The sequence below is a fragment of the Quercus suber genome, unplaced genomic scaffold (assembly GCF_002906115.3).
Source record: "Quercus suber isolate HL8 unplaced genomic scaffold, Cork oak 2.0 scaffold_74, whole genome shotgun sequence".
Lineage (NCBI taxonomy): Eukaryota > Viridiplantae > Streptophyta > Magnoliopsida > Fagales > Fagaceae > Quercus > Quercus suber.
In genome coordinates this window covers 1,655,277-1,666,164 of record NW_027069539.1, presented here as the reverse complement: position 1 = coordinate 1,666,164, position 10,888 = coordinate 1,655,277, and the positions used below count along the sequence as shown (strand labels likewise).

Below are 10,888 nucleotides of genomic sequence, written 5' to 3'. Positions count from 1 at the left end.
TTGCTTACGAGTATGCTAGGGCCTAGGAGAGGTGCTCATTTAGCCCTTATTGCAAGAAGAGAGGACAGTCTTTAGGCAGTGGCAGATAAAGCCCAAAAGTTGTTTTGGTATGGGTAGATGTTTCTAAAACTGAAGAATGTAAGCAATTTGTTGACGACGAGACAGTGAACCATTTTGGACGTTGTAAGTGTGTGTGTGTGTTTTAACTAAAATGACTTTTTTTTTTCTCGTAAAAGGAAGGTAGAGGGTAAATTTAAGACTTATTTAGTACGGGCATAACATACCGTTTTTTTTTTTTTTTGAGGAACCCCCAACTCGGGGAGAGCAAACTTCAATAAACTAAGACAAATCTCTTACAACAAAATAGGAAATATTTGGAGGAACTTCCTCCATCCAAACCCTCAAAGGAAAAGAAAAGCTAGCATCCCTAGCTAGAGCATGGGCAACATTGTTGCCTTGCCGCCTTCCATGGATGATATTAGAGGACTGAAAGTGCCCCCTTATAGACATAATGTCTTTTACTAAATGGCCAACCATTGCATTAGAAACCAAACCTGACTGTAAGCTCTTCACCACTAGTACAGAGTCGCCTTCAAAACACACACCGGCATGCATGATTGCATTCTGTCCCACTTTTGTAACTAGCTTGTGACACTAGTTGTAAATCGAATTAAAAAACAAATGTTTATTATATAATGTCACTGAGGGTATGGTAACACTAAAATAAGGTTTATTATTGCATTTCTAGGCCCACTGTTGATGTGTTTGTTAGTATGAAATAGGCATTGGGCTTTAAATTAAATCCCACTAGCTATTCACATCTAAAGACACAAGTACTTAGCAAAATTGAAAACCTCTTAAGAGTTAATTTTTTTTTTCCTTGCAAACGATAGGTAGGAAAGATTGTTGTGATTGCTTCAACTGCAAAATGGTTAAGTGCTGCAAGATTGTGCTTCTACAATGTAAGAAAACTCCGTATATGTGTTACTACCACATTTTCTTTCCCACCAATTGCTTGTAAATTTGCGATGGTTTCAGGCAAGCAAGGCAGCCCAAATTTCCTTTTTTGAGACATTGAGGACTGAAGTTGGACTCGATATTGGAATTACAATTGTGACTCTTGGAGCGATTGAGTCAGAAATGACACAAGGCGATTTTTCAGCAAGGTATGCTTTAATTTTGAGGTAGTAAATTGTTAATTTAATTTATCTTTTACCCTACCAGTTTCTGTTACATTTATATTAGAGGCATTGAGGTGTTTAATCCATGCTAATTAAGTGGGTTTACAATCTTTTTTAAAAACTGTTCTTTCCTCTAAGTATCAGAGTATTTAATAATTTTCTAGAGATTTGACGTTTAATCCATGCCTATATCAAAAATTGATTGGTATTTTGGTTTAATGATAAAGAACTATTATTAGATGTGAATATTATAGTTGAATCTCTCTTTATAAAAATAAATAAATACATTAAAACAAAAAACAAAACAAAAACAAAAAACAAAAAACAATTTGAACCTCTCGACTCCAGCCCCTTTCATCGCCAGACCCACTGTCTCTGTCCGAGTCACCACCGGTAACCCACCAACCCGGCTTTCATCGCCTCTACCTCAAGCCCTCAAAGGTATCTCATCTCAGTTCTCTTTCTATTTTTCCGTGGAACTAAACTATAAATATTGAATAGCAGAGATGTGTGTGTGATATACTGACATCCCTTTATCTTTTGTGATGAATTCTTGACTACACTTATACATCTTGGGACACAACATACTAGTTTGTCTATCCTTTAATTGTGGTTGTATGATAATACTTTGTCCTGCTGTTTGATTGCAGATTTGTATTAGTGAAACTGATAGATGTCCGCAAGGAAGTGCAATATCCAATCTATGTATGTATAATTTTATGATTTTTAAATTCAATGTAAGAAACAGTCACGTCCAAGTGATTCTAAATTTCAAAAAATCATAATGATTTATCTCTGTAATCCTTAAGAATATTTATATATTTAGCAACACGTAAAACCCAAAAAACTGGGCCTTGTACCTCCATGAGGAAGGTTATCGATTTGATTTCCAGAACATCGTATATGCTTGCTTCTATGATAGATATAGGTAGATATGTCTGGTTATAAACTCATTGAGAAGAATGTTGTTTTATAATTGTTTCTATTGAATCTCTTGGGTTGTTAAGATTTTTACTAATAATAGCAAAATTGGGTGTTACAAAACAAACTGGTTGAAATTCATAAATAACCTTTACTGCAAAAATGCTGGAACAGTAAATAAAATATTTGATTACGGGGAATATGCTGCAACTCTATTTCAAAAACTGCATTAGGAAGAAATTAATAAAACAATATATTCAAATTTGTCCGTGTATCGCACAGGTTAACGACTAGTATACCATGCTTCAACATCAATAGGAAACTAATATCAGATCAAGAGGATAATCAGATTTTAACAATTAACAAATATCAAACCTTTTTGTTTCATAGGTAATAAGAGAATATTATTGATAAAGGAAAAAGAAAATGATGATTCTTGTATAAACTTGATTCTTGAAATATATAAAGCTTTTTGAAAATGATGATTATGTCTTGCTTCCAGTTCCACATGCTTAAACCATTTCTTTAGATTTAACCTCTTGCACAAGAATATCCACACTAACCACACCATATGCAATTTAGTTGTTAGATAAGGCCTGAAGCAAGATAAAGCAACAATTGTCTTCTTATCATCTCTAGGATTATTTTTGTAGCCAGTTTTTCACATCCATTTTTGAGAGGTAGGATCCAATAATTGTACGTGTCTGAAGACTGAACTGTGAAGAATTTTAGATTTCAAAAAATGTTGGCTTGATGAGGAAAGTTGTAGGATATCAATGATTGCCTGTCTAAGTACTCAAATATGACATTGCCTCTGTTTTCCCCCTTAGCTTTCTCTGTCCCTCTATTATGTACTGCAACCTACTTAATTTTTATTCTCATTGCAAATTTGTCTGTCTCAAATACTTGAACCCCTTGGAGCTATTGTTGAAAGGGTGAGACCTGTCTCAATTACAGACACAGACCACTTTGCCAACATTGCACAGAGAAGGGCACTGGAAGAAAATGAGGCAGCATCAAAGCATAGAGAAGCTGACTAAGTTAATGGAAAACCCCAGGAGCAAACCATTGATTACACATTAATTTAAACATTCATATTAGATTAGTCAATGAATCCCTTAGCATATGACCGTATGTGTTCAACAGGAAAAAATCCAAACATTAAGTGCCTCTTGATAGATCCTCCCGGTTCTAGTTTAATCAAAAAGGTTACAAGGTGGGGGTGATGGACACTATAGACAATGCTGAAGGACGAAGATTGAAGAATCCATTTGAAACAATAACAGAAGGACTTGGAAAATATAGGTTAGCACAGAATTTCATGATGGCAAAACTTGATGGGACTTTCAGGGGCACAGATTTGAAAGGTGTTGAAATGTCTTGGTTAGAGCATGCCTTTGGTTTTTTAAAGTGATATATTTTTCTGATAGGATGAGAATGAAACCTATGGGAAAAAGATTCTGCCAATTCTACCAGTTTGTTGTTTTGTTGATTCTACTACGGATTTTTTTCCCTTTTTGGTCCACCATTAATATTTGTCAGATGATGAAACATAAAAAATTAAAATCCATTCTTTCACCCATTTTCCTTTGCTGGAACAGAAATACTTTCTGTGTGTTTCAATGCTATGCTTCTTGAACTTTTATCAGGTTTCTTTTGAAGAACGATGGGCTCTTTCTTGGAAGTTCATTGGCCATGAATTGTGTCAGAGCCATCAAACGTTTGATGACACAATCCATAGGCCCAGGTCACACTACTGTGAGTTGTGACTATTATTTGTGATGGTGGGATGAGTCATTTGAGTAAGTTTTACAGTGCTTAATATCTGTCTCAGCATGGATTGACACCCAAGTCTACTGGATTAGAGCCTCTTGGACATCAGATGAGTTAATGTGATCCAGAGCTTTGACTTAGATGTTTATTGTTACTTCCATCCAAAGTTTGAGCAGGCCTAAGCAACTATATCTCTCCAAGAAAATTATGTATTTAATTCTAATTCAAATTGTTGTTTATCCATCTGAATTCTTGTAGTTAAAAAGACACTGGAGCAGCAACACTAGAGCAGGATAAGACACATCTATGTTAGGATATTGTCAATTTTCTGTTTCATTCTATTCAGGACATCAATATGTATTTCCTTTAAGAGGTGTACAATATATATTTCATTCAGAGCTGTGTACAAGGATGATTGAAATCATTTTTTCAAGAGAAGTTGAATGAATTAATGCCAATGTACCAGTTATTATTGTCTATGGTAATGTCATGAGGAAATAAGTTTGCCAGACAAATTTGAGTGGTTAGTTCATTTAACTGTGAATAAGACTCTTAGAGCATCATTGTAGAAGTATATTAACAATGAATACTACTTACCTTCCTTGGCTTTGCCTTCTAATCTCTAATCTCTTCCTTTTAATCTCTTAAATTTTGAGTCATTGTGAACTAGGAAGACTTGAAATCAACCTGTTGGCATGCCTGAAACATTTGGATATGCGATAATGTGAATATGTTTATTATTAACTGGTCCCACTCTCCTATTATTCACCAAATGCAAATCATCTTTAATGGAGAAGACAAAGGACACAATGCTTTGCATGGCTAAATGAACATACCAACCAAAATTTCCGTTGTTATTAAGCAACTGGCGAAAGCAAGTTGAATTTTTCAACATTGAGAATATTGTTATAATCATACACATATAATAATTCAAAAATAAAACTCGTTAGTGTGGCTCTTAATGTCCACCCTTGATTCTCCATCATCCAGTGGCCTAGTGTCCACAACAACTAAACTCTGTGTGTGTGTGTGTGTGTGTTCATGCTATTGTTTGTGACTGTCCTCTGTGATAGCGGGATGAGATATCTGTGTATGTATTGCAATGCCAAATATCTGTCTCAACTAGCGTAGATTGATACCCAAGGTTGGATTAGAGTTTTTGGGCATCAAATGAGTTAGTGTGATCTAGAGTCTTGACTTGGCTGTTTCTCGCCACTTCTATCCAATGTTCAAGCAGCCCGATGCAGCTATATTTCTCCAGCAAAGTTCCCTTAGAAGGTGTCTTCTAAATTTAAGAGGATAGCAATGAACTAGGGCAGAAACACTAGAGAAGGACTAAGCACATCTCTGTTTGTTAGGATAATGACATTTTGGTTTCATATTTTTCAGGACAACAATATTTATCTCATTCAAAAGGGAAGGTGTTGACTACAATTATTTTAGTTAGACGATTAATTGTGGGGCAATAAGTTATTTAATGAATTTTTTACCCAAAAATTCACATGAATGATTAAAATTTAAGACTATTTTGTAAAGAGAACAAGGCTTGCCAAACTAAATTGAAAACTCAACTTCAGTATAAACACATTTTACATTGAAATTTTGTTTTTGGAAACTTTGATTTCATAGTAAAATTTGAATTTTCAATGCTTAAATAAGAGGCTATTCTAGTTGGAAAGGTACTTTGATGAACCAAATTAGAAATAATCAACCATGGAACAAGTCTCTCAATCTACCCCAAATCTTTGGTAACATCTATCATTGTTAGCATTTTCTCTATATCTTCCTCAGTACATGTCAAGGCAAGGAACAATACAACTTGATTTGGACTTGGCAATGGTGTTTTAGTTGAGATCCTAATGTGGATTAGTATGATTAACTGAGGAGGGTGGTGGTGTTTGAATGCTTCGATGAGTTTGGTTTCAAAAGCTGCATAAAGTTGTGGTCATTTTGGGTTGTGAATTTCAGTACATGGATCAAATTTTTGGCTCTGCTACCATATTTGATGCGGTACAAGATTTGTAAACCTGTCTAGGGATTTATAAAGAAAGACCATAACAAACCTAGGGCTTCACCACTTAAGGTTGCTTGAAATCACCACCAAGTTAGAGAAAAATTTCAATTCAATATTATCTATTGTCAAATTCACCATGCCAAAATGATTTGCCTTTTTTTTTTTGGAGCCTTTTGAAGTAGGACCTCCAAGGCAAGAATCAAGAAGGAAAGAAACAAAACAGTCAATAACATATAATTCAGAAATAAAATCAGAATTCAAACCAAATCAAATTCAAATCAAGTAAAACCTATTATCAATCCTCCATCATCAAGGGGCCTAGTGTTTGCACCAACAACACTTGCTTTTCTGGCAAACTGTATTGGTCCTATTGTGACTATCCTTTGTGATAGTGGGATAAGGCATCTGGATATGTTTTACAATGCCAAATATCTGTCTTAGCATAGATTGATAACCAAGGCAATTGGATTAGAGTTTTTGCACATTAACCTAGAGTTTTTTCTTTGATGTTTCTCTCCACTACTGTGCAAAGTTCAAGCAGCCCTACGCAACTAAATTTCTCCAGCAGAGTTCCATTAGAAGGTGCCTTTTGAATTTAAGAGGATAAAAATGAACTGGAGCAGTAAAAGTAGAGAAGGATTAAGCACATCTCTGTGCATTAGGATAATGACTTTTTTGTTTCATACTTTTTAGGACAATAATATTTATCTCATTCAAAGGGAAGGTGTTAACTGCAATTATACTAATTAGAAGATCAATTGTGGAGCAATAAGTTATTTAATGAATTTTCGACCCAATTCACATGAATGATTAAAATTTAAGACTATTTTGCAAAAAGAAAAAGGTTTGCCAAACTAAATTGAGAAATCATATATATTCTGGAAAAAGAAAATTTACAAACCAACTAAACAATAAAAGTTTTTTTTTTCCCTCAACAAACCACTATACATAGCCAGTTACTAAGACCATGAACTACTTAGTTTGCATTCCTTTTATTCAAACAAAAGAACAATTATCAAACTCCTTTGCCAATAACAACCTATCCTCCAGTTCTTATAGCATCAATACATACCTTAAGTGTCTGTCATAATGATAACTTCCCAATGACATGTTAAAACTGCTATACAAGCTCTGTCATCATTCAGTTGCATCACAATGAAACTTCAAGAGGCCTTTCAGAGGCTTCATTCACTGCTTGGATTTCATCGCTAGAAGCATTCCTTTTCAATGATGCAGAAGCATGCTCTTCAAAACTCTCATGAAGCTTTAAATTCTGCAAATTTCCCAAAAGAACTTCACCTGTTTGTGCGAACCTGTGTGATTGAGAAATACCATTAGCCAATCTCATAGAGAATTCTCCTTTATTACTTAAGATGCATACCAGTTTATTAGGCCTGTTTCTTAGTAGCAATGGGGATTTCATAAAGTCATTAAATGGCTCTCCATCAAAATAGCTTTTTTAACTTTTCTAAATTCCATCCATAGCTATTTGTTTGAAAATCAAGTGAATAAATTTTGTTTGTTGTCATGCCTAAAACATTTGGATATGCAATAAAATCTGTTTATCTATAAAATATGATTTGATGAAAGCAAGTGAGCAAATAATTAGTGATGGAACGAACCTCTCAATCCGTCTGAGTTGTTTAGTGACATCAACCATAGTTGGCCTTGTTTGTGGATCTTCCTCTGTACATGTCAAGCCAAGGTCCACCACAGCTTGTAATTGATGCTCTAAAGTAGCACCTCCTTCCCCATCTTCAGCCAAGATTGCGGGATCCACAATCTCGTTTATGCAACTACCTTGAGCACGGTTATGTATGTATGCTACTAAACTAGAATCTTTATCAATTGTCAATCGGGATATTTCACGAGAACACTCTCCAGTTAAAAGTTCTAGAAGAATCCGACCAAAATCATATACATCAGCTTTCTCAGTTACCTTGCCTTCTGTTTTAAACTCGGGGGATCTGAAATTTGAAATAAAAGGAGCGTCCACGTCAGCTTCACCTTCGGGAATTGATACAGAAAAATAAAAGTCGGACAATTTGGGAACATCATGTTCATTTAATAAGATACTGCGCATATCCATATTCATGTGGATGACAGGTCTTGGGAAGGCAGTATGGAGATAAGAAAGAGCATGAGCAATCTGCCTTGCAATCTTTAACCTTCTCTCCCACATCATCGGCTCATGTTGTCGTTTAGTAACAGGGGAGACATAAATTCGATCTGCAAGGATACCATTGGCGGGAAATTCAAACACAAAAAAGGGAGATGGGAGTGTGGAGACAACAGCCTATGGGCTTTAATACATTGCTGTGACCACTCATTTGTGCAGAAATCGCTAAATCATTGATGGCTTTATCGGCCCAAACATATTGTAAATGCTTAATGAGAACAATTCGTCCTTCAAGAGAACCCTTGTACCAATAGCCCCAATAACATCCTAGAAGTTCTGAAGAATAGTTGTTGGTTGCTAGGAGGAGCTGTTGAGGGGAGAAGGTACGGATGGGAATAGGCTTGGCATTGCAAGAGGCAATCAGCTTCTCAAGTAACAGGCTTCCATTCTCATAAAAGGCTCTCTCTCTTTGCTTTCTTTCCTCTATTCTTTTAATAAAGAAATGATATGGCATGAACCAACTCCAGCGCATAATAGCTTGAATGTGGAACGTCCTTCCTTGCTCTCTTTTGTTTGTGCTCTACGACTCTGCTAGCGAGGGATGGAGGCTCAGCTAAATGACAATGAGGGCACATTTTTATTGTAAATTCATTTCATTCAGGAGGGAGGTTTCATCGAAAGTAAAGTAAAAGTAAAGTAAAAGTAAAGTGGAGCTTTCCTCCTCTTTAGCTTTTCTCGCAATTTCAAAAAGGAAGGTACAGGTTTTGATTATCATATTAGCCGATCAAAGGCCCATACCGTGCGTTGACTTGGGTGGGCTCCATCGCTTCACATTAGTCGGTGATTTTGTCATCCACATTCCACGCATCTCTCTCCTTTTTTATTTTTTATTTTATAAAGTGCAAGTGTAGCTGAATTCCTCTATTTGCTTCTTCTTCTTCTTTCTTTTTTCTTTTTTTTCTTTGGAATTTCAAAAGGAAAGGGCAGCTTTTGCTTGTCACATTTGGAAAAATTATTAAATATTTTGAGAATGATATAAATACGTACTCATCTCTTTCACATGAATTGTGAATCTCACTTTAAATTTAATTAGTGAGACTCGTAATTATGTGAGAAAAGAAAGTACGCATTTATGGTACTCAAGGAGTACCCAACAATTACTCTCCTTTTGGCAGCTTTTATGTTTGGATTTACAATTTTAACTAAATAAATATGAATAAATTTTAGCTGTAAAATTAGTTGTAATCTTATACTATAACTTTACCCAATATCTTTTTATTGGATGTGAATTTTGACAGATTCACAACTGGATTACAACTTCTTTTTATATACTCCATGCTTGCAAATTTTCTAGAAAATTAAATATCAATGGCTATGTCATTAGTAAATTGTTTAAATTGCAACTTTTTGTAGTTTAAAATTATACATAAAATATAAGCTTATAGATCATCTAATAATTAATATCATATTGATACAAAATTTGACATATTTATTAAGAACATAAAAAACATGCAATTTAACGGTTAAATTTTCAAAATTTGTAGCAATATTTATTTTATTGAGTAAGATTATAGTCTAAAGCTACAACCAGTTTTGTAGCTAAACTTTGTCTAATAAATATATATTAGATATGAACTCGATCTACACTAAGAGCCAACATATTTATTTTCACCAAGTTTTATCTCTTTAAGAGCATCTCTAATCGGCTAGCCAAAGTCATTTTTTGGAATGCACACCAAAAAAATCAGCTCTAATAGTCTCTTTAAAATACAAACTTTTTCAATTTTTTTTTTAGAGTTGCTATAGTATCTATCTTGAAGAAGAGAGTACTATAGCAATTAATATAGCAACTCTAAACATTTTTCTTACTTAAAATAATCTACACTCGAATAAATTTGGATAACAAAATTTAGCACAGTAAATTAAAATTTTAGCATTTATTTCAACCTCAACGGCTACAAAGACATCAAAACACAATCAAAACAAAATGCAAAATGCAATCGAATCACAGAACACAATCTTTCTCATAAAACTAATGAAATTAGAACAAATATTAAAGAAGTAAAAAATCTGACCCATCTAGGGTGCATGAGGTTAGTAAGAGGACGAGGACAAGTGGTGGAGGTGGAGTAGGCGATGAAGGACGAAGACTATTTCTCTCGCCTTTGGTGAAGCACAGTGGTGTTTTAGTGTTTTTAGTGTGTGTTTGGCAAAAATTAGTTTTGCCAACTTATTTTACTATTCAGCTTCTTTTTGCTACTATTCATGGGCTTTACTGCACTTTTTAATACTATTTATGGGTCTCACTATACTATTTCAGCTAACTTTTACCTTTATCTATAGTATTTTCAGCAAAAAATTTTCAGTTTCAGGAAAATGATCGAATTCCAAATAGACCCTTAGTCCAAGAGAAAGAGAGAGATAGCTAGAGATAGAGGTATTTCAAAATGATTATTACATTCATGGCAGTGGTGATGGTGGCTTTGATTTGAGTTTGGGTTTGGGTTGATGGGTTTTTTGTTTGAAGTTTGATTTTGGGTTCTAAGTTGTTGAGTTTTCCATTGAAGGTTTGATTTTGGCTTTGGATTGATTTTTCTTTGTTTTTGGTTGATTTTGTGATTGGAATATCACGGGTTGTGGTGGTGGTGATTGAGTGGTGGTTAGGCGGTGTTGAGAGTATGTGAGGGAAGAGAGACTAATGAGGGAAGAGGTGGGAGAAAAAATTAATAAAATAGTAATATACACATCTACAGGAACCATGCAAATATGCACGGTTACTGTAACAAATGTGTATATTCACACAACTATAACCAGGCTGATGCAGAGCAAATTTAGGAAATATTGTGTAAATTTTGCATCTTTTTCTATTTTGCACAATTT

The 10,888-nt window shown here is 34.6% G+C and overlaps 2 protein-coding genes and 1 long non-coding RNA gene across 4 annotated transcripts; 2 read left to right on the top strand and 1 right to left on the bottom strand.

Moving 5' to 3' along the window:
• The first annotated feature begins 1,376 nt into the window (after nt 1–1,376).
• On the top strand, nt 1,377–4,354 carry LOC112006924 (uncharacterized). Its single transcript, XR_002882413.2, has 3 exons — nt 1,377–1,622; nt 1,832–1,886; nt 3,752–4,354. It is a non-coding gene; the product is annotated as an uncharacterized LOC112006924 (long non-coding RNA).
• Nucleotides 2,438–8,721, bottom strand: LOC112006923 (serine/threonine-protein kinase ZRK1). 2 transcript variants are annotated; one of them, XR_002882412.2, is made up of 3 exons: nt 7,512–8,721; nt 6,962–7,202; nt 2,438–4,574 (listed from the first exon to the last, which is right to left on the bottom strand). XR_002882412.2 is itself a non-coding variant. In XM_065773406.1 (2 exons), exons 1-2 carry the CDS (start codon nt 8,072–8,074, stop codon nt 7,040–7,042), a joined length of 726 nt encoding a protein of 241 aa, XP_065629478.1. In that variant the 5' UTR covers nt 8,075–8,721; the 3' UTR covers nt 6,735–7,039. The 2 variants fall into 2 exon arrangements, 1 of the variants encoding a protein (XP_065629478.1); XM_065773406.1 differs by lacking the exon at nt 2,438–4,574 and having other exon boundaries at nt 6,735–7,202.
• Nucleotides 2,978–4,354, top strand: LOC136067477 (cysteine synthase 2-like; the record flags this gene model as incomplete). Its single annotated transcript, XM_065773410.1, is given in 3 exon segments — nt 2,978–3,139; nt 3,209–3,319; nt 3,322–4,354. Coding segments are annotated over 3 exon segments (468 nt in total), but the record flags the coding sequence as incomplete, so codon positions are not given.
• Nucleotides 8,722–10,888: the final 2,167 nt, after the last annotated feature.